General features: G+C 47.9%; 1 protein-coding gene across 1 annotated transcript in view; it reads left to right on the top strand.

Moving 5' to 3' along the window:
* The window catches only part of FAT3 (FAT atypical cadherin 3), a 198,911-nt gene extending 176,816 nt beyond the window's left edge, over nucleotides 1-22,095 (top strand). Inside the window, exons 23-26 of the mRNA XM_084845398.1 lie at nucleotides 2,327-2,480; nucleotides 7,587-8,239; nucleotides 9,705-9,818; nucleotides 21,078-22,095. Coding sequence (XP_084701524.1) covers nucleotides 2,327-2,480; nucleotides 7,587-8,239; nucleotides 9,705-9,818; nucleotides 21,078-21,703 — 1,547 coding nt within the window. The 3' untranslated portion in view covers nucleotides 21,704-22,095. The remainder of the gene's footprint in view (nucleotides 1-2,326; nucleotides 2,481-7,586; nucleotides 8,240-9,704; nucleotides 9,819-21,077) is intronic.
* Nucleotides 22,096-22,490: the final 395 nt, after the last annotated feature.

Genomic DNA, 22,490 nt, shown 5'->3' on the forward strand with positions numbered 1-22,490 from the left:
CAATCTGCACAAATTACAGCTCAATTTGTGCAAATTACACAAATTTTGGGTGCAGTTTGCGCAAATTATAGCTGAAAATTGCATAATTTTGGCAAATGGGGGGCCATGATTTGCGCAAACTGCTTTCCCATTTTAAAAAAATGGAAATCCATGAGGTGGCCTGACCCAATGCAGTTTGTGGGAAACTGAGCCAAAGTCCATGGTGCCGAGCTGGCTAAAGCTCAGCGAGCTTCAGCCCCTGGACAGATTCCTCCAACATCCCTACACAAGAGGCAAATAGCAATGTGACTGGCTAGATGCAGTAGTGCACTGCACAGCCGCTGGAGTTGGAGCAGCAATTGAACATACATCGACCTGTGCTGGGAGACTATGCAGCACTGAGCAGTGACGAGAAAAACATCCATCCCAATCCAAGGACCAGGAGAGCCACCTGCCAGAATTTGCCAACCTGGCGACTGACTGATGAGGCCTTGCTTAGACAACATGGGGAGGGACGGGGAGGAAAAGCCTGAAAAGTCCTCCAGCCAAGTGCTACAGCATCACCCCCGCCTGGGAAAGGAACCAAGGCCTCAGCGGTGGTATCTAGAACCAAAATAGCTCCTGCTTAGGGATGGCGGAGAATTCCGCCACGGACTCGAATGAAGCCGGATTCTAAAGAATCTGGCCCTCCGGAATTTGTGGCAGAACAAACCACTCACCTCCGCTGGCCCCCCGGAGTCTGTGGCGGAATGGACCACTCATCTCCGCCACCCAGGGAAGTTCGCGCCAGCAAGATCCTACCTGCTGCCAGCCAGGTCCGGGTCCATCCACTCACTCTGCTGCCGGTCTGCGGATGCAAATGGCGTCCGGCATAGCAGACGGCATTTGCGTCCCTGCTCTTTGCTGTGATAGGCTACGTAAAGATTTACATAGCCTATCACGGCAAAGAGCAAGGATGCAAATGGAGTCCACTATGCCGGATGCCATTTCCATTCACAGACCGGCAGCGGACAGAAGTCCGGCAGCGACTCCATGGACTTCCCGCAGAGCAGAGCCAGCCGGGGAGGATTCTGGGGGGAGGAACAGATCGCCTCCCCCCGATGGACCCCCCAGCGGACCTGGGTGAGTGGGGTTCGTACACCCCTACTCCTGCTTGAAAAATAGTGCAGATGACTGTCCTAATGGGTGCATGTGGCAACTGCACCTGTCTTTAACATTTGGGAGTCGAAAGAGTCAGCATCTCTTAAACCCATACTGATAGTAATGTATACATTGTCTGCAGTCAAACGAGCTGATTTCTGCAGTTGGATGGCAGCGCTTCTTGTTCTTATAATGTCTGAAAAAGATACCGGTAGAAAAGTAGCAAGTTGCTCTTGCCATCCTATACGAGATCCTTGTTGCACATTAACAGACATACACTGTCGAACAAATGCAGAAGCAACTGCGCCAGTGGTTGGTGGTGCTTCTATATGGCATCTGGAACATAGGAAGCTGTCTTATATTGAGGTGAGACCATTGGTCTATCCAGCGTAGGATTGTCGACACTGGTTAGCTGTGGCCCTCTAGGTTTTCAGGCAAGAATTTCTTCCTAGCCCTACCTGGAGATGCCAGGGATCGAACCTTGGACTTCCTGCGTGCAAAGCACATGGTCTACCCCTGAGCTATGTCTGAAGCTGCTCTCAGTTGGCATTTGTACACGATGATGAAAGTGGCTTCTGCATTTCCCATGGCCCAACAGGAGCTTGATAAAACTGCTTTCCCCATATTTGACCCAACATGAACTTGATAAATCTCTGACTTTCGCTGCCCACCTGGGCCTGCAAAAACAGCATTCAGCTTGCGAAGTGGCACAAGTTGTACAGGCTCACCGCAGAGGGAGAACTTTGCAGATAAGAGAAGTCTGATATTATCCATAAGTTTGGCTATTCCTTTGCCATGTTTCTGTGATTTAAAATCCTCTGTTTATTTCTTCACACACACACACACACACACACACTGATCTTATATATTAAACGTAAATATCCTTCAGCCTTTTTTTATACACAGACAAAAGATCATGATCAACCTAGGACCTCTGGATCTAAAATTATTGCCACTTGGGGTCATCCAGACGTAACAGAGGCTATCTATAAGCAGTGTAAGATGTGTGTGAAATTGTTCCTTAGTGCTTCCACCTAAAAGTAGAGGTTTGTCGAGGCTCCTAAAACATTAGCATGCCTAAGCCACTAGAGGGAAATCAAGATCCACAAATGTCAGCTAATTGTCCAACCACACCATATCCTCTTTGGAAAGTTCTATCAGAAAGTCATCTGTGATGTTTTCCTTATCTTTCATTTTTTAAAAACAGGTTACCAGTGCAGTTGCCTTTCTCAGTTCACTGGGCGAAACTGTGAGTCAGAGATCACAGCCTGCTTTCCAAATCCTTGTCGCAACGGAGGGTCATGTGATCCCATAGGCAGTGCCTTCATCTGCAGCTGCAAGAGTGGTTTAACAGGAGTGACGTAAGTAAGAGGGCCTTAGTTTGGTGTTGGAGCTCATTCTGTCCCATGCACAAGGTCACAGGTTCAGTCCCTGTCATCACCAGTTGCTCATGTAAGAGACTGGGAAAGAAACCTTGGAGAACTGATGCCCCCCTCCCCACCCCAGGACACAAAGTCAAACTCAATCCCATACTTATGGTTATATGGTAGTAATCTGAGGACAAATGATACTGTTGAAGCTAAACAGGAATAAGTTTGGTCAATGCATTGATTGATGGGAGACTTTTATTTATTACATTTATCTCCACCCTTTCTTCAAGTTGAACCCAAGGTACCATATACAGCATGCTCAAGTAGTCTCCCATCCATGACAACACCCAGACTTGCTTAGCTCCAGCGGGTTGCCTTCCAGACCATGCCCTTGCAGAGTACCTGTAATCTCCTCTGAACTTCCTCTCTCCTTTGCCATCACCTGGATCCACTGCTGGGATCTCTGTAGGGATGGCGGAGAATTTCTCCCCAAAACTTCGGGGGGCCGAGCACCAACGTGTTCGGCCCCCCGAACAAGTTTCGGGGAGAAATTCTCCGCACCCCCCCCCCGGGACGGGACTTACCTTTCCCGAATGTCCCTCCCGGCGGCGGGTCCGGCCGGCGGTTCGTTGGGTCTTCGTCAGGGGCGGGGGCGGCAGCCGATCTTTCGACCGGCTGCCGCCGCCGCCATTGCAATAAAAGAAAAAAAAAACGCCCCCTTGATAGGCTACGTGACGATTAACGTAGCCTATCACGGCTAGATCTGCAAAGTCAGCCGTGATAGGCTACGTAAATCGCCACGTAGCCTATCATGGGTGACTTTAAAAAAAAAAAAAGCGCGTACGCAAATGGCGGCCCCCATAGGGAGCCGCCATTCCCGTTCCTTATTTGGTCGCTGTAGTCTACGTAAATGTTTACGTAGACTACGGCGAAAATAAGGGCAACGCTATTTGCCGCTATTTGCGTTGCCCTTATTTTCGCCGTAGTCTACGTAAACATTTACGTAGACTACAGCGACCAAATAAGGAACGGGAATGGCGGCTCCCTATGGGGGCCGCCATTTGCGTACGAGCTTTTTTTTTTTTTTAAAGTCACCCGTGATAGGCTACGTGGTGATTTACATAGCCTATCACGGCTGACTTTGCAGATCTAGCCGTGATAGGCTACGTTAATCGTCACGTAGCCTATCACGGGGGCGTGGTGTTTTTTTTAACTGTTTAGTTTGTGGCCGGGCGAGGCAAGGCACCTCCTCCCCGGCCTGAACTTCGCGGGGGGAGCAACGAATCGCCTCCCCCCCACCGCGGGAAATCTTCGAGGACAGGTAAGTGACTTTCGTCCACCCCTAGATCTCTGGGCAACTTCTCCATGTGGCCATCCCCTTAAGTGCAACTGTCAGCTTCTCAGCTGAAAGTACCTTCAGACCCTGGACTGACTCCATCTACCAAGGCTGGCCATTGGATCCTCCTGGAGAGGAAGGAGTATAAAAGGGCTTCCTATGCCAGCTGAGCCTTGCTCAAGCAACAAGGTCCTCCTGAGCTCTGGCATGCTCCTGTATTCTTGATTGTTCTTTGGTTCTGACTCTTGGGTTACTCCTTGTTCCCTGATCCCCCGCCCCTGGCTCATCTGACTGCTGCCCACAGCCTTGTCCTGACATCTACGCGTCTCCTAATTCTACCAAATCTCAAGGGCTGGCCCAAGACATTTTGCTGCCTGAGGTGAAGGGCAAGATGACACCCCCTTCTTCCTAGAGGTGTCAGAGGAATCCATCTGGAGGGTGGAGCTCATTGAGGTTGCATGAGTTTGCCCCCTTGGACTTCAGCTTGTTTCCCCATGAGCTGGCCCGACTCGATCTGCATCGAGTCGGGTCAGCTCACAGATTTTCCCAGTATTTTATTTATTTACGTAAATACAATAGAAATGTGCACAAATTTTGACTGTAATTTGAGTAATTTGTGCAATTACTGATTAAATTTGCATAAATTTGCTGATAAAATTTGCATAAATTGTGCAAATTGTGCCCCACGATTTGTGCAGATTTCTATTTACGTTAGGGATGTACGAAAGGCATTTATCTTTCACGGATTATGTTTATGGGTGGGGGGGAGGCGTTCTGTCCCTCCCCCCAGAATCCTCGCCGGGGGGGGAGGCGCTCCATTCCTTCCCCCCCCCCGGAATCCTGGCCGGCCGGCTGTGCTCCTCAGGGATTCTGCGGAGCTGCCGGCCAACTCCACCAGCAGCCGGACATCCGGCCGCTGACTAGCAGGGACACAAATGGCGGCGGCCGTAGCCGCCGCCGTTTGCGTCCCTGCAGTCAGCCGTGATAGGCTCCATAAATGTTTACGTAGCCTATCACGGCTGACTTAAAAAAACAAACGTGCGTATGCAAATGGTGGCGGCCATGGCCGCCGCCATTTGCGTTCCTTATTTTGGCACGTCTTAGTCTACGTAAACATTTACGTAGACTAAGACGGCGAAAATAAGGGGAAGGCAAATAGCGTAGTGTCTGGACGCTATGCTATTTGCGTTCCCCTTATTTTTGCCGTCTTAGTCTACGTAAATGTTTACGTAGACTAAGACGTGCCAAAATAAGGAACGCAAACGGCGGCGGCCGTGGCCGCCGCCACTTGCGTACACGCGTTTTTTTGTTTTTTAAAAAAAGACATGATAGGCTACGTAAATCTTTACGTAGCCTATCAGGGTTGTTGTTTTTTTAACTGGAAATGGTGGCAGCGGCAGCCAGTCGGAAGACCGGCCGCCACCACCGCCGAACCGCCGCCGGAGCCGCCGCCACCAGGAAGATCCGCCCAAGGTAAGTCTCATCCCGGGGGGGCAGGCCGTTCCGCCACGGATTTCGGGGGGCTGAATGTGCTGGCATTCGGCCTCCCCGAGATCCGTGACGGAATTTTTTTACGTCCCTAATTTACGTACATTTTTAAAAAGGAAAAACTTCCCGGGTTTCGGGAAAAGTCCAAGGCTTGGCCTGCAAATGTGAGCTGACTCGGGTGCTCCCCTGGAGTCCATCAAGCCCCAAAGGAGCTGGACTGCACAGCGACGGACATCCCTACTTCTTCCACTTCCCAATGCTGACTGGACTGGGAGTTAAATCTTATTTCAACACTAGGGATGGGCACCTCCTCCCTCCAAATCACTGAGGGCAGCTTAAAAGGTGCAGAGCAGGCTGCCTGGAAAACACACCTCAGCTCCAACAGAGGGGAACATCTGGTGGGGGATGGTGCCCTGCATGTGTAACTGTCTTTTTTCCTTTCAACAATGTACTAATATTTCCATGTTACAGATCAGGAAGTGGGATGGCAAGAGACTGATTTTTCAAAGGCAGGCTGCACAGCTTGTGACCCACCAAACTGAACATAGCCCAGATAGTCTTGACTGATAGCCCACCAGTTAAATGTCCTGGTTCTCCTGCTTATCTAGGTTGCAAGAGGGGCAGGGGCAGTTGCCAACCACCCAGCAGGCTACAATACATAGGTGGTAGGCTTTGTCTGGCTAGGGGGGTCGTAAGTTGTGCAGGCTGTGATTTCACATGTACAATAAAGCAGACTGAGAGAAAGTGTAGGGCTGGCTTTATGGAGCCAGCAGCAAAAAGATTAACCCATATTTGGTGGAAAGAAGGTGGGATACAAATTTGAGAAAGAGAGAATGCAACAAAAGGGATTAGAGATGGGAGAGAAATGCATTCATTCAGTTCACATTTTAATACAAATTTACCTAATTTCACACATTCTTTTTTCTATTTGCAGTGACAAATAAATGCATCAAATTTAAATCTGTTGACACTGACAGAGGGTAGTACATTTAACATTTTCCCATTTACTTTACAGACAAAAATATAGGTGGAATCCATTGGCCGCTTGGAGGTTTTCGTTATGGTTCTTCATAATAACAAATTACATTTAGTCATTTTTCCATAATCTGAGGAAAGGCTTTGACAAATATTGCTGCGTATATCCCTGATTTGTATATACAGTAAAATCATGCCATATTGTGTAAAAATCAGATATTTTGACTTTGCCTTTAGCTAATTTCAGTTGGTAAGTCAATTTTTTTCTGCTGATTTCACACTTTTGAACCACTATGCAAACCTAAACTCAGTTATTCTTCGAAATTTTTTTTTTTTTTCAAATTTTACCCTAGGGGTCTCCACAAAAATGCATGTGTTAGAAAAAATAATATTCAAATATGTATTATACTAAGAAATCAGGTTGCAAAATGTGTATACGAGGCTAAAAATGCATACAAAAATGCACGTATCAGGAGAAGTGTCCACAAAAAATTAGTATGAATTTTCATGCAAACTTAATAAAACAACAGCAACAACAATGATCTCCAAGTTCAGGATGAACCCAACTTAAGCCTGAAGAAATTCTCAAAGTTTGAACCGAATTTAAGATTGGGAAAAATGAGAAACTGAGAAAAACTGAAATTGGCAGATTTGTGCATCCCTAATGATGGGATGTAGAAATGGCTGTCTGAGATTGCTTTAAATGGGGATTAGACAAATGCATGGAGGTGCAGTGTATGCAAGGCTACTAGTCTTGATGGCCATATGCAGCCTCCAGAATCAGAGGCGATATGTCAGTGAATGCCAGTTGCTGGGAATAATGGTGGGAGAAGACTATTACTTTTGTGTCCTACTTGTGGGCTTCTCAGAGGCATCTGATTGGCCACTGTGGGAAACAGGATGCTTCATTAAATACTATAAAAGGGACTTGTGATGGCGAAGGCACACGAGCTTCTTGCCTCCTACAAATTCTTTCTCATAGTTTACAGTGGAAGAGTGGTAAAAGAAAGCTGGCCTCGACCAAATGAAGTCCACCAGCCATGTATTGTGGCCTTCCAAGTGATAGACAAACCCTCCTGTTGTTCCATGTCACCATCGGTGGGTGCACAGTGCATCTGTCATGTGTAAAGCTGCTCTGAGTTCATCACTTTACTCATAACCCACGCTGGCTTCATGGGTGGGGTTCGATAAAGGAAATAAAGTATTTGGAAGCAAAAGGGGGGAGTTACTGTGTGTACGTGTGAATGTGCCATACTAACTGCTGAAATCCCTCATCTACCTCTTTTTTCCCCCTTCAGGTGTGAAGACGATATTAATGAATGTGAAAGAGAGGAGTGTGAAAATGGTGGCTCTTGTGTCAATATATTTGGCTCATTTTTATGCAACTGCACTCCTGGATATGTGGGCCAGTACTGTGGGCTGAGGCCAGTGGTTGTCCCTAACATCCAAGCCGGACATTCTTACGTGGGTAAAGAAGAGCTGATCGGCATTGCCGTTGTTCTTTTCATCATCTTTTTGTTAATAGTCCTCTTCATAGTATTCCGCAAGAAAGTCTTCAGGAAGAACTACTCCCGGAACAACATCACTTTGGTCCAAGATCCAGCTACTGCTGCCCTGCTTCACAAAAGCAATGGGATTCAGTTCAAGAACATGAGGAACAGTGGGGACAGCCGCAATATCTATCAAGAGGTGGGGCCACCTCAGGTCCCTGTGAGGCCAATGGCCTACACCCCCTGCTTCCAGAGTGATTCCAGGAACAATTTGGACAAGATAGTTGATGGACTTGGGGTGGAGCATCAGGAGATGACGACGTTCCATCCAGAATCTCCCCGGATCCTAACAGCAAGGCGGGGCGTCGTAGTGTGCAGTGTGGCCCCCAACCTACCAGCTGTGTCTCCGTGCCGTTCCGATTGTGACTCCATCAGGAAGACCTGGGAAAACGGCACAGAAAGTGAGTCGTTCAGGCAAAAGAAAATGTTGGATGTGTGGTGTTGGCTTCCTTCATTCTGTACACATTTTCTTTACAGTATATCCAACTTTCTCTCCAAGCAGTTCAAGGTGATATTCACTTCACCTTCCCATTTTATCTGTGCAACAACCCTGTGAGGTAGGTTAGGCTGATAAGTTGTGACTGGTCCAAGGTCATATGTCCTAAACTATCTGTGTGTATATATTTGTGTCCACATCATGATTCTGAAAACTTGGACAGGTATCAGTCACATAAAACAAAAACATGTCTATTAAAATCAAGGCTGATTTCCCATGTTACATGGTGCATTGGCTGACATGGTGCAGGTCCTCAAAAAGCAAAGGGGCCAAATGACACATACCAGAATGTACATCCAAATTAAAACCACAAATGCAGACATATATTAGGGCTATTTGGGACTAAAATAGGGGAACTTAACTGGCCACCTTTGGGCCAAATCTAGCCATCAGAGATCTGCCACCATTAGTCTTCCCAGTTTTCCAACCCACTTTTCCTCTCCACATGAAACAGTATATGGGGCAGCAGTTGGAGGGGGAAAGAAGATATGCTTGAAATGAGGATGTAGGAGAGAGAGGGGAGCAAGCAAGAAACGGAAGGTAGGGCACCATCCAAAGCATGTGTGGGCACAGCAAGGGATGGGAGAGAAATTTGTTCAGTGAACTTTACCTAATTTTGCACTTTCTAATCAGTATGTGAACCAAAATTCGCATTCCTTTGAAATTTTCATTTCTCCGAATTTTGCAGTTGAGTTCTCCAATCAAGAAATGCATACAAGTAGCCCTATATTAGGGTAAATAACGTTCCAAAATGCATTATGTTAGGAAAATTGCTTGCAAAAAATGTATTTATTAAGGAAAAATTCATACAAAAATACATATATTAGGAGAAAAGAACACAGAAATGCTTGTGAATTTTCATACAGAGTTAAAAAGACAATTCTCAAAGTTCAGGATAAACCAGTTTGAGGCTGGTCCAAGGTCAAGACGTACTTAATTTAGGATTGGAAAAAGGACAAATTGAGAGAAACCAAAATTGACAGTTTTGTCCATCTCTGCAGGCAGCACGATTTTTAATCTCGAATCCACCTTTTTGTGGATAAAAACACTGTTTATAAGGCACTGCAGTTACGCTAGTGTTTGCGGTAGTAAACCTTTTTGTCCATACTTTTCAGTGCTACCAAACTGTCTCCTTATGTATCATGATCACTTACCATCATTAAAAAAAAGTTACGTATCTCAGTAGCTTGAATGGCAGGCCTATGGATCATTAGTCTTGACAGACAATTGTTTTCTGGTTTGTTTCCTAGTTTAGTAAATTATTTTCCAGCCAAGTAAAATGGAATCTGTCCATAGCATGTCATGGGATTTAACACAGAGATCTGTGCATCCACTCTATCCATTTCCTTTTCTTTTATGTGTGTGTATAGGCAAAGGAGTTGACGATGTGGAAGAGGTGACCTGTTTTTCAGGAAGCAATAAAGGCAGCAACTCTGAAGTGCAGTCCCTCAGCTCTTACCAGTCAGACTCGGGTGATGATAATGGTAAGATTATAGCTACCCCTGCAAATTCCACAGCAGTAATTTTGATCTCATTTATCATGAAGAACGTACGACATACTGGTGTTCTGGAAGGCTGTGTTGTGCTACAGACAACTGAAACGTTGAATAGCATGTCCAACCTGTAGGACAGATGCTGCAGAACTGGTGTCTAGCTGGAAGGAATAGTTGGGAAGGTGGGAGCAGCATTATCATTTGTTTTTGACAGCTATGCGCCAAATCAGAGGTGATATCTTAAAAAAAACACCCCATACCTGTAGTATCTACACAAGGGATGTAAGAACTCACCCTAGCTCAGTTTCTCTGCGCACTTGCCGAAGTGGTGCCCCCGCTTGCACACACCCCCGGACCTGCGCTCAGGCCGCCCACAAGCTCGACGAGTTCCCCGGGCTCACCGCAATCCTGTTCAGTGAGCGCCCACCATTTTCGCGCCTTTGATTGCTATGTAAAACAGAAAGTTAAAAACTTGCGCATATTTAAATATGCGCAGTTTGGAGCTAGGAAAGCTAAATAAGTACAGTATTAGAGGTATAATCCCAGAGTTGCCCAGAACTATAGTCTGTTCACACACATTGGGCCAGTAATGGGGGCTGAAGAGCCAGTCCTACCATTCAGAAGAGTAAGATAGCCACTGCAACACATCTGATTTTGGCTGCCATGAAATGGGAGAAAATTGTTAGTTATTTAATTATTACTGCATTTTTAGTGCCAGTGAGTGGGAGAGTCACTTGTGGTATTTTCTGAATCATTTGCCAAAATAACTGGTCTGCCCTCAGGAGTCATTTGGAGGGAGGAAGAGGGTACCATTGGCTAATGTGCCTCAGTCAACAAAATGTTTAGGGCTGGCTATGGGGGCTGAGGAATGCACGAATGACTGTACCATAAGAGGTAGTTCAGACTTGACAAACTTTTAGGGCTCAATCCTATGGCTTGTAGACAGCGTCTAGATGGCGATAGGATTTTACGTAGCCTATCACGGTGGGGGGGGAACCCCAGCGTACGCAAATGGCGGCAGCTACTGCCATTTGTGTATGCTGGGTTTTTTTTTCCCCTGCCGTGATAGGCTACGTAAATGTTTACGTAGCCTATCACAGCTCACTGCAGTGACGCAAATGATGGCGGCTACGACAGCCGCCATTTGCGTCCCTGCAGGGCTGCCCAGTGGCCAGATGTCCGGCTGCAGGCGGCCGGAGCCAGCCGGCGGCTCCGTGGCTTGGCCGCGGAGTAGAGCCAGCCGGCCAGGATTCCGGGGGGGGGGAGGCACAGAGCGCCTCCCCCCCCCAGCAAGGATTCTGGGGGGAGGGACGGAGCGCCTCCCCTCCCCAGCGGATGCCCCGACCAGAACAGGTAAGTGAGTCGTACATCCCTAGCTACAATATGGTTTGTCCCACACCAGTGCAGGTGACCCTAGCCATAAGTCACCACATCATTCACAATCACCTCTCCCCTTGGTCTCTCCATTACTGGAGTGCTGTGGGAAGCAGTTGCATGGATGGAATAACCTCACGTTATTACAAAGGGGAGTTTTCTTCTAAGTATCAGGCTGCCAGATCCTATAACCCTATACCAGGGATGACATTTTCTTCAGCATTAGTGCTCCTCTACCTTTTGCAATTGTATAGATGAGGGGATTTTTCTCTGGTGCAACTTTTCAAAATCCCGTAGCTCGACATCATGGCAAATGCACTTGCTGAAATGTCAGCACTGGGGCATGAGCAAACCAGGAACACAGCACACTGGAGGTATAAGTCCCAGTGGAATGAGACCAGAATCTGGAAGGAGAGAGATACTGGGCAAATCTCACAGAAGGCCTAGGCCAAGGGGGCAAAACCTGCAGTCCGTGGACTGGAAGAGCCCCTCCCCCACAAGCCATGTCTGGTGGCTTCTGCCACCACCCAAAAAGGGGGCAAAGGAAAAAAAAATCTAGGAACAGGCCCCATGCTCACTGACATAGAAATCTCATTCCTATAGTGTCCCTGAGTATCCTAGGTAGCCATACTTGGAGGTTCTTGCCAGCTTCCTAGAAATCTCTAGGGATGCTCCAGGAACAAGGTTTCTATGGCAGGAACTATTAGGGATGCACGAAAGTCATTTACCTGGTCTCGCAGCTTGCTTCGCGGTGGGGGGGAGGCGCTTCGCTGCTCCCCCCGAAGTTCAGGCCGGGGGGGAGGCTTCCCGCCTCGCCCAGCCGAAATTCAAGCCGGGGAGAAGCGCCCCGTCTCCCCGGCCGCGAACTTCAAAAGAAAAAAAGAAAAAAAAACGCCCCTGTGATAGGCTACGTAACGATTAACATAGCCTATCACGGCTAGATCTGCAAAGTCAGCCGTGATAGGCTATGTTAATCATCACGTGACTTTGAAAAAAAAAAACGCGTACGCAAATGGCGGCCCCCATAGGGAGCCGCCATTCGCGTTCCTTATTTGGTCCCTGTAGTCTACGTAAAGATTTACGTAGACTACAGGGACCAAATAAAGAACACGAATGGCGGCTCCCTATCGGGGCCGCCATTAGCCGTACGCGCTTTTTTTTTTTTTAAGTCACCCGTGATAGGCTACGTGACGATTAACGTAGCCTATCACGGCTGACTTTGCAAATCTAGCCATGATAGGCTACGTTAATCGTTACGTAGCCTATCACCGGGGCGTTTTTTTTTTTTTACTTTTCTTGTAATGGCGGCGGCGGCGGCAGCTGGTTGAAAGACCGGCTGCCGCCCCCGCCCCTGACGAAGACCTGCCGAACCGCCGCCGGGACCCGCCGCCGGGAGGGACATTCGTGAAAGGTAAGTCCCATCCCGGGGTGGGCGGGGGGGCGGAGAATTTCTCCCCGAACAACCTTCGGAGGACCAAATGCGTTGGCACTCGGCCCCCCGAAGTTTCGGGGAGAAATTCTCCCCCATCCCTAGGAACTATAGAGCCTGTTCCTAGAGCATTTTTTTTCCTTTGATGCCGTGACATGGAACAGATGCTGTTGTTGCAAGACCAAGATTTGGTGCTGCTGGAGTGAGTGTGAGTGGTGTGTATGTGGTGTGTGAATGGTTTGAGGATGTGCGTAAGTGGTGTAGCTGTGAGTAGTTGCGCACACATGCACATGTGCAGCCGCTACACCCCAGCAGTTAGGGATATTAGAGAATTCTGCCATGGATCCCGGGGGGGGCAAATTCCAGTGAATTCGGGCCCCCGGAATCCGTGGCGGAACGGAGCCCCCCACTCCTCCACCTCGCGAAAGCCCCGCGAAATGGAGCCTACCTGGCTGCAGCTCTGGCGGCAGCGGCTCCGGCTGCTGCTGGGCTGGTGCGGACACAAATGGCGTCCTGAGTAGGGGACGCCATTTGCGTCCCTATGGTAGCCCGTGATAGGCTACATAAATATTTACGTAGCCCATGACGGCTAAAGCGGGAACTCAAATGGCGTAGGGGGCGCCATTTGCGTCCCTGCTTTAGCCGTGATGGGCTACGTAAATATTTACGAAGCCTATCACGGGCTACCATAGGGACGCAAATGGCATCCGCTACTCATGATGCTATTTGCATCCGCACCAGCCCGGCAGCGGCTGGAGGCCCCGCTGCGGGTTGGCCTGGCCGGCAGCTCTGCAGCCTGACCGTGGAGCGGAGCCAGCTGGGCATGATTCCAGGGGGGAGGAACAGATCACCTCCCCCCACCTGCGGAACCCGGCGGAGCCAGGTATGCAGGGTTTCGTACACCCCTACCAGCAGAGCCCTGATGTGACCTTTGGAGCAAAAAAAGTTGTGCACCCTTGGCCTAGGCATTGCTGAGAAAGAAACAGGAGGGCAGGGGATGATGCAATGAGCAGGGCTTGAAAGGCTCCTGGAGAGCCTTAAGGACAAGGCCAGAATCGAGCTGTTGCCCAGGCAAAGATCCAGGCCTGACCTAAAAACATTTATAGCCAGGCTAGGCAGAAACTAATGGGCTGCCAGGGTGGTGGAGCTATGCTGGACCTGGGAGGGTAACACCTTCAGCATCCTTTGTGCAACTCCCAATGGCTTGCCACAGGGGGAAAAGAACATGGAGAGGCCATAGCTCAGTGGTAGAGCACATGTTTATTTTACAGGAAGCTCTGTGTTCAATATCCAGTTAAAGTTGAATTTTACCTGTGACCCTAGTAGGGATGTACGGATTCCCCACCGTCTGTTCCGGTGGGGAATCCGTGGCAGGGGGAGGTGATCCGTTCCTCCCCTCCAGAATCCTCCAGAGCGGTTCCGCTCCACTCGGATTCCGGGGGGGGTGGAAACTGGCTTGGAGGCGCTTACCTTCCCTCCTGCCAGCCAGAGCCATTCGCCTCCTCCCTGTCCCTGCCGATTGCCATGTCTTTAAGAAAAAAAAATGGCAATCCTGCTGATCGCATGTGCCCATAGACTTATACGCAAAATAGAGCCGTGAATCTTGCGTATAAGCCTAAGGACACATAGGCTTATACGCAAGATTCATGACTCTATTTGCTATAAGTCTATGGCCACATCCTCCCGATCGCCTTTTTTTTTTTTTTTTAAGACATGGCAATCGGCAGGGACAGGGAGGAGGTGAACGGCTCTGGCTGGCAAGAAGCAGCCGAGTCCTGTTCCGTCTCCAGTCCTCCTGGAACGGAGGTAGGTAAGTGGTCTCGATCTGCTGCGGATTCCTGAGGCTGGATTCCAAAGAATCTGGCCTCATTTGAATCCGCAGCGGATTTCTCTGACATCCCTACTAGAGAGTCACTGCTGGTTGGACTAGACACTACTAGGCAAGATGAACCAGTGGTCAAAGTATAAAGTATGTTCGTATGTGCCATAGATCAGTAGTCCACCGGTTCTAGTTCGAATTGCTCCTGACATGAAACGTCCTCTTCTACACAGCTAATAAAAATGTGGCTGTCTAAGTGCTGAAAGGCTGGCCATCTCTGATCTTTGGGATTGTGAAATATATATATGATGGACTTTAAATGAAAGCTATTTGTTCATGGTCTTCTAATTAAGACTGCCGAATTCAGTCACTGAGCCACAAGGGCTTTGTCCTGCAGGCAGTACATAATAAGTAAAAGCATTCCTATTGGAAAAAGATTTAAGCCAAGAAGACTTCCAAACCACCTCGTATTTTTATGATTGCCTAAAAGATAATGGCTGCTTGGAGGATAGTAGCCTGCCTCCGGAGGCTTTTAAGCAAGGATTAATTAGAGATTAGTGTCAGGTAGACAAGATACTGTCCTGCTTAACTGAATCTGCTGGACAATCCAGGCTGAATTTATGAACTGATATTCATCACCGCATATGAGCTTTCTGAAAGTGCTGCTTTTGAATGTATCCCCATTTGCTTTTCTGTTGCAGGGGGCAGGGGGGGGGGAGATGAATGGGATTATCTGAAATTGAAATGTCCTTCAAGCCACTGCATAATTCATTAATGCCACAGCCCACCCCCACAATACAACCTCTCACCCCCACCCCGCTCTGCAAATCTGTCTGTGGAAATTTAATATTGGTAACCTTACAACGCTGTGTGTTATAAATACTAATATGAAGCTGTCCTTCCCTTTATTTCTGCTCTCCTTCTCCCACAAGCTTCCATAGTGACTGTCATACAGCTTGTCAACAATGTAGTTGACACTATAGAAAATGAAGGTATTTAATCTTTTAAATTATTTCTCCTGCATTGCCACCTATTGTCTTCTTGTTCGTCTGTGTGAAAGGATGCAGTAGAACCTCATTAACTCGCACTGACTAGCCAGGCTTCAGGAGACAGCTTCATTTTACAAATCAGCAAGGTCTTGAAAGAGGGGGAAACGCACACATGCAAGAAAGGCTAGCACCTGGGTGACAAATCACTTCTATTTTTATGATGTCAGTTGACGTCTAAGGTCAATTCAGGCCAACAGGGGGTTGGTTGGTTTTTTCCCCCCAGCACGCAATGCCTTTTGCAGTACTGGCCATCCAATGGAATTAAGCCATCAGAAAGGGGCCCCAAGGAAAACGAATTCACCCAGCCACTATAATATCAGCCAGCTAGCTTATCCAAATTAGGGATGTCGGAGAATTTCTCCACGAATCTCGGGGAGGCTGAATGCCAGCGCATCCGGCCCCCCGAAATTGGTGGAGAAACGGTCTGCCACCCCCCCGCCCCCCCACCCCCGGGACGGGACTTACCTTGGTCGAATGTCCCTGGTGGTGATGGCTCCATCGGTGGTGCAGCGGCGGCGGCCGGTTTTCCGACCGGCTGCCGCCACCACCATTTCCAAGTAAAAAAACAAAACAAGCAAACATGATAAGCTATGTAAAGATTTATGTAGCCTATCACGGCTAGATTTTAAAAAAACACCGTGATAGGCTACGTAAACGTTTACGTAGCCTATCACGGCTGACTGCAGGGACACAAACGGCGGCAGCTACGGCCGCCGCCATTTGCGTCCTGGCAAGAGATGACGTTTCGTGGCCGGAGGGGCGGGGCGCCAACCCCCCAGCCAGAATTTCGGCGGGGAGGGATGGGGCGCCTCCCCCCCAGCCAGAATTTCAGTGGGGAGGGACGGGGCACCTCCACCCCAGCCAGAATTTTGGGGGGAGGGACGGAGCGCCTCCCCCCCACCGCGAAGCAAGCTTCGGGATCTGGTAAGTGACTTTCGTCCATCCCTAATCCAAAGCACAATGACACCATGGTAAATACAGACAGTTCGATCCAGATTTAGGTTCCTGCAACTCGGCCCCTGATGAGTGGGTTGAGCTATGGTGTGATAAGGGAGGGTGGATCCTCCAAAATCAGGCAGAACCACTTTCCGTGAGCAGTAGACTTCCATCCATGGAAGGCAGATCCCGAATCCAGCCCATGATAAATAATGGACACACATGGGAAAAGCTGGCAAATCTGTTAATTTTTCCTCATCCACACTTTTGCGGAGTCAAATGAATAATAAGCATAAGCATGCATTATCTCAACTAAGAGCCCAGGGGCACCTTTAAGGATAACACATGTGGCATAAGCTTTCTGTGGGCTAGAGACCACTTTACGTAGACTACAGGGACCAAATAAATGTTCCAAATAAGGAACGCAAATGGCGGCGCCCCATGGGGGCCGCCATTTGCGTACGCGCTTTTTTTTTTCCCCCAAAGTCACCCGTGATAGGCTACGTAACGATTAACGTAGCCTATCACGGCTGACTTTGGGGATCTAGCCTTGACAGGCTACGTTAATCGTTACGTACCCTATCACGGAGTTTGTTTGTTTTTTACTTCAGTTGTAATGGCGGCGGCGGCAGCCCGCCGAACCGCCGCCGGGATCCGCCGCCGGGAGGGACATTCAGCTACGGTAAGTCCCATCCCGGGGGGGCGGGGGGGCGGAGAATTTCACTGCCGATTTCGGGGGGGCAAATGCGTTGGCGCTCGGCCCCCCGAAGATTCTGGGAGAAATTCTCCGCCATCCCTAATTGAAGTACAGCTCTGAATTCGGAGACATGCAAGAGGACCTCGCTTGCAGGATCCTTGTTTCAACATGGGAAAGGAAAGGGAGTCATTCTGAACTGTGGGCTGGGCTGGTTAGAAGGTTGGTGAGATTCTGCTGCATCATGTAAAGAACGGTGTGCTATGGCTTGCGGTATAACGGCACTTAGTAGGGTGTGGGCATAAAACCAGTGACACAGGAAAGGCCTTTGTGTCTGGTCAGTACAAATACTTTGAGTCCATTCTCTTTTTGTTTTCTTTTTTTGAATAGTCAGGGCCGGTTCAGACAGTGCTGCCTAAGCCGCAACCACTGGTCATGACACAAAGTATCCTTCGTCTGCTACCAGATTGCTAGCCTAGTTTCGAGGCATCCTCCTCTTTGCTCCCATAAGAAAGGCAGTGTGCCAAGTAGGGAAGTTGGAGCAATCCTTTGGGGGGCGGGGCGGAGGATCAGCCTCCCCCGGACACCTTTTTGGTTCCCACTGCATAACCTGACTCAGCTGTGAGTCAGGCCAGTTTGTTGATTTTCTGGGAATTATGTGCCATTTTTGAAGGTTCTGTAATTTGCGCAAATTTCTAATCAATTTGCACAAATCATGGCCAAATTTGAGCAAATGACGGCCAAATGCGTGCAAATCACATCAATTATGGTCGAATTTCTGTCATTTGCAGAAATCCAGCTGTAATTCGTGCAAATTCAGCCATAACCTGCACAAATTACAACATCTTCCCCCCAAAAATCCACAAAAGAGTTCCCGAAGTTCAGGGAACAGCCTGCATCCTGCAGACACAAAGTGAGTTGCACATGCTAGAGAACTCCTCCTAGCCCAAAAGGAGCCGGATTTCCCAGTGACAGACATCCCCAGTGCCAAGGGAAAGCAGCACAAGTCAGGCCAGTATACACAGACAGCCCAGTCCCATGGACTGCTGTCAGAAGTCAAAGGGGGACAAAGGAGTGTTATTGTGAGTTTCAGTGTTTCACCTATCAGCCCGTACCTCCAGGATGTAGCCCTGGCTTAAGGGGTCCAGACAGTGCACAACACTAAAGCCACTGCACTGGGCAAGTTCTTGCACAACTGAGGCCTGGCTGGAGAGCTTAAAGATGGTCCCCAGATTCTACCCCAACTGACATCCTGGGCAAAATCCTGGGTTCAGTATGGGCTGGAGCAATTTAAGAACATAAGAAGAGCCATGCTGGATCAGACCAAGGGTCCATCTAGTCCAGCATTCTGTTCACACAGTGGCCAACCAGCTGCCCACAGGAAACCCACAAGCAGGACACGAGAGCAGCAGCATGCTCCCACCCATGTTGCCCAGCAACTGGTGTACATAGGCTCACTGCCTCCGATACTGGAGGTAGCATATAGCTATCAGGACCAGAAGCCATTGGGCATGTTCCAGTTCTGCCCTTACATTTAAGCAGAATCTGATGGCCAAATGAGTTAATCCAATTGCTAGCTACAAGACAGATGGTCTAAACAAGTCAGAAAACGCTTGCTACTAAAAGACTGGCAGCTACTTTGCGTTGCTCCAATTTCTCATGCTTCATCAGCCCAATGCAGGCACCCATAGGATTTGCATCTCAGAGAGAAAGACTTATCAGAAAGTCCAATTCTCAACTGCTGGTTTTCACCTTTTTTAAAAAAACAACAGCAGCAACCAAAAAGCATGTTTTTACCCTCGGAGTTTGAAAATAGCCAGACAATATGTCCCCAAAATTAAAAAAAAAAAAGACCTATTGAGTCTGCTTCAGAAGTTTCTTTTTCCCAATTAGGACTGATAACATTTGTTAGTGGCTCCCTTCCATCATATGCTTTTAATACCAACTTCACGGGCAGGCATTAGGAGACGATAATGTCCCCCACCACCATTCCTGCAGAACAAGAAAAATAGCTCAGTGATTGAGCACCTGCTGGCATGCAAAAGGTCCCATGGCCAATCCCTGGCATCTCCAGGTAGGGCTGGCAAAGCATCCTGTTGAAACTCTGGAGGGCTGCTCTCAGTAACCGCAGTCCAGCCTTCCCCAAACTGATGCCCTCCCAATGTTTTGGACTACAACTCCCATCTGTCCCTGCCAGTCTGGCCAGAGGCAAGAGATGAGCCAGTGTGGGGTAGTGGTTAGAGTGTTGGACCGGGGTTCAAGTCCCCGCTCAGCCATGAAGCTCACTGGGTGACATTGGGCCAGTCACAGACTGTCAGCCTAACCTACCTCACAGGGTTGTTGTGAGGATCAAATGGAGAGGAGGATGACCACATTAGCTTTGTGAACCACGCAGAGAGCGTTGGCTATTGGTCGGTAGAGAAATAAGCAAGCAAGCAAGCTGCCTTGGGTTCCTTGGAGGAAAGGGCAAGGTATAAATGTAACAAAGAAATAAATGATGGGAGTTGTATTTCAAAACATCAGAAGAGTGCCAGGTTTGGGAACACCAGTATAGACAATACTAAGCTAGATAGACCAGTGATCTGATTTGGGTGTAAGGCAGCTTCCTATGTTAAAGGCAGAAGACAGACCAGGCCTGTTGTTGTTGTTCTGATCAGATGACCCTCCTATTCCTCACCTAGAAAGTTATAACTCTGGCTAAGAGTGGACTCTGTGGTGTTTGCTTCTGGTGGCCCAATTGACTGCCTTTCTATTCTGTTCTGTTCAGGTTGTTATACCGTGCCCCTCACCGTGGTATCTGAGCGTACTTGGGCCCAGATTTGTTTGAACCGGCCCTGAGAATGGTAGATCCTTGTTTTTTTTCTGTTTCACAGTGAGCAAGAGAGAATTAAACCATACATCGCAATTAAAAAACAAAGCACCGTGTATAGCACTTTGTGCTAAACCTGTATGCTTGAGTCAGTTTTGCATGTTTGATTCAGATCATTAAAGTAATACATCCTACCAATTGGTGTAAAGTGATGTTTCCGTTTGTGGCTATATAAGTCTGATTAGAAAAAGCAGATTAATTTTTTAACCTTAACCTGAAGCGTTGCTTAAAAGCAGTTTTAATAATACTTTAAGTCAGATGTGTTTTAGAAACATATACCATACTGTAAGATTTTCTGCAACGTGCCTGTTTCACTGTGCTACATTGCAGACTTGAGAGTTTCCAGTGTTGCTTTTTTCACTTTGTATTTAACAGTGTCTGGTATGGATCAAGGACAGAACTACAACAGAGGTGATCTATTTGCCTGCTGCGATGGATGGGGGTGGGTGGTCCCAAGGGATGGATTTTTAACATTACTAATAAGCTTAGTTTGGCCCTCAACTTTTGGATCATGCGAAGCCCACATTCTGCATGTTTAAGCATGTTACAATATGCATTTTGGTTGTCTGGGGGGGGAAATATTTTTTTCCCTTTTTATTTCAGGGGTTCGCTGGTTCTTTTTCATCTCTGCCTGTTATTTTGTGTGCCTGTGTAATTTTTTTTTTCCTCCCCAGACCAAGATCTTGGAAATGAACGCAGCAGCGAGAGCATGCTGACTTTTATTAATGTATATATTTATGCACTTTTCTAACTGATTGGTGGACTTTCACTTCCATGAGCCAAACCTTACATTAGATTCTTAGCATTTTTTATTTCTTGGACTCTTACTTTCTTTACTTAAAAACAGCTATGTTGTGTTGGTTGTTGTCATGACATGAGATTGCCTCTCTCCGCTCCGGCCAAAGCATGGTTGGCCAGTGTTTACAAACAAACCACTGTGATGCATGCGAGTTATGTGCATATGCAGCTTCATTATGCTGCCCCTAGGGATTGGCTTCATACCAGGTGCATGCCACAAATCTCATTTCTGCTAAGAGCGATGCCCCACCCTAATCACTCTGGATGTGTTCCCTTCTGCAGCTTATCACTGGGACACTTCTGATTGGATGCCAAGCGCTCGTTTATCAGACATCGAGGAGGTGCCCAATTATGAGACAACAGAGGGCGGTTCAGTGCATCATGGGAGCACAAGAGAACTGGAAACGGATTACTACCTTGGCGGTTATGATATTGACAGTGACTACCCTCCGCCGCATGAGGAGGAGTTTTTAAACCAGGACCAGTTACCACCTCCCCTCCCAGGAGACTATCCAGACCAGTACGAAGCCCTCCCCCCATCACAGCCAGTGTCCATGGCTAGCACACTTAGCCCGGATTGTCGGCGACGGCCACAGTTCCACCCGAGCCAGTACCTCCCTCCGCATCAGTTCCCCAATGAGATGGACAATGGTGGATCTCAGACTGGGAATGAATTTAGTACTTTTGGTGTTGGCCCAGGACCAAATGCAGAAAACATTAGTGCAGCTAAGAAGCCCTTATCCTTACACAATTCCCTGGACGCATCCTCCTCTGACATTTCGGTGGGCTGTGGCTTCGATGATTCTGAGGTGGCCATGAGTGACTATGAAAGCATTGAAGAGCTCCACCTGGATCACCATCACATTCACATTCCTTTTGTGGAGACCCATCACCAGACTCAAGTGTGAAGAAGCCGTTTTTGCTGGTGTTGTTGTTGCTGTTGTTTGGTCCCATCCATAGCATAACTGTAAAGAAGACTCTCTTTTTTTGCTTAAAAAAATAAAATATATAGATCTGTATAGGGGCAAGGTGGAAATCTAGCATAACCCATTTTTAACCCTCAGTCAAGAAGCCCATAGTGTATATGCACATTACAAAGAGAGAACAAAAGATGGTCTTGGGAAATTGATACCTGAGGTCACCAGGCAGTCCTTGGAGTTGGCATCTCCAGTTGATTGCCAGTAGAGTGGGGAAAATAGTTTGGCAACAGATTGACTTTTCCTCTGCCCGGCTTTGTGGAGTATTGTACTATTAAAAGTGTTACAAGGCTAAAACACTTGCAGTATTAAAGAAGAGTTGGAAATATTTCCCAGTTCCTACTGGCATTGCTGTTTAGTTTAAACATTGGCCCATTAACGAATGAGAGTAAGTTAGCTGTTAGGGATGCTGTTGTGCACAGTAATTCCCTTTTTAAAGAAAAATCTTTTCAAAATCACTCCTTTCAAACTTAATATTCCATAAGAAGGTCCTTTTCTGTAGTGTTTCCTGTAATGTCTCACTATAGTGACTGCATTTCATAGATGCAGTCTAAGTCTGTGGCTGCAGCCCCAACTCTGAAGTGAGGGGGGATCGAGAGGTACGTGGGCACCATGTTAAGCAGAAGCCCGACATGGATGTTGGGGAGACCACCTCCTCTAAACCATATGGAAACTGTCACTGAGCAATTACGCTATGCTCTCATTTGGGTCATTGTGT

The sequence above is a fragment of the Heloderma suspectum genome, chromosome 3, assembly GCF_057233095.1.
Source record: "Heloderma suspectum isolate Gila_16-S chromosome 3, 16-S_ref, whole genome shotgun sequence".
Lineage (NCBI taxonomy): Eukaryota > Metazoa > Chordata > Lepidosauria > Squamata > Helodermatidae > Heloderma > Heloderma suspectum.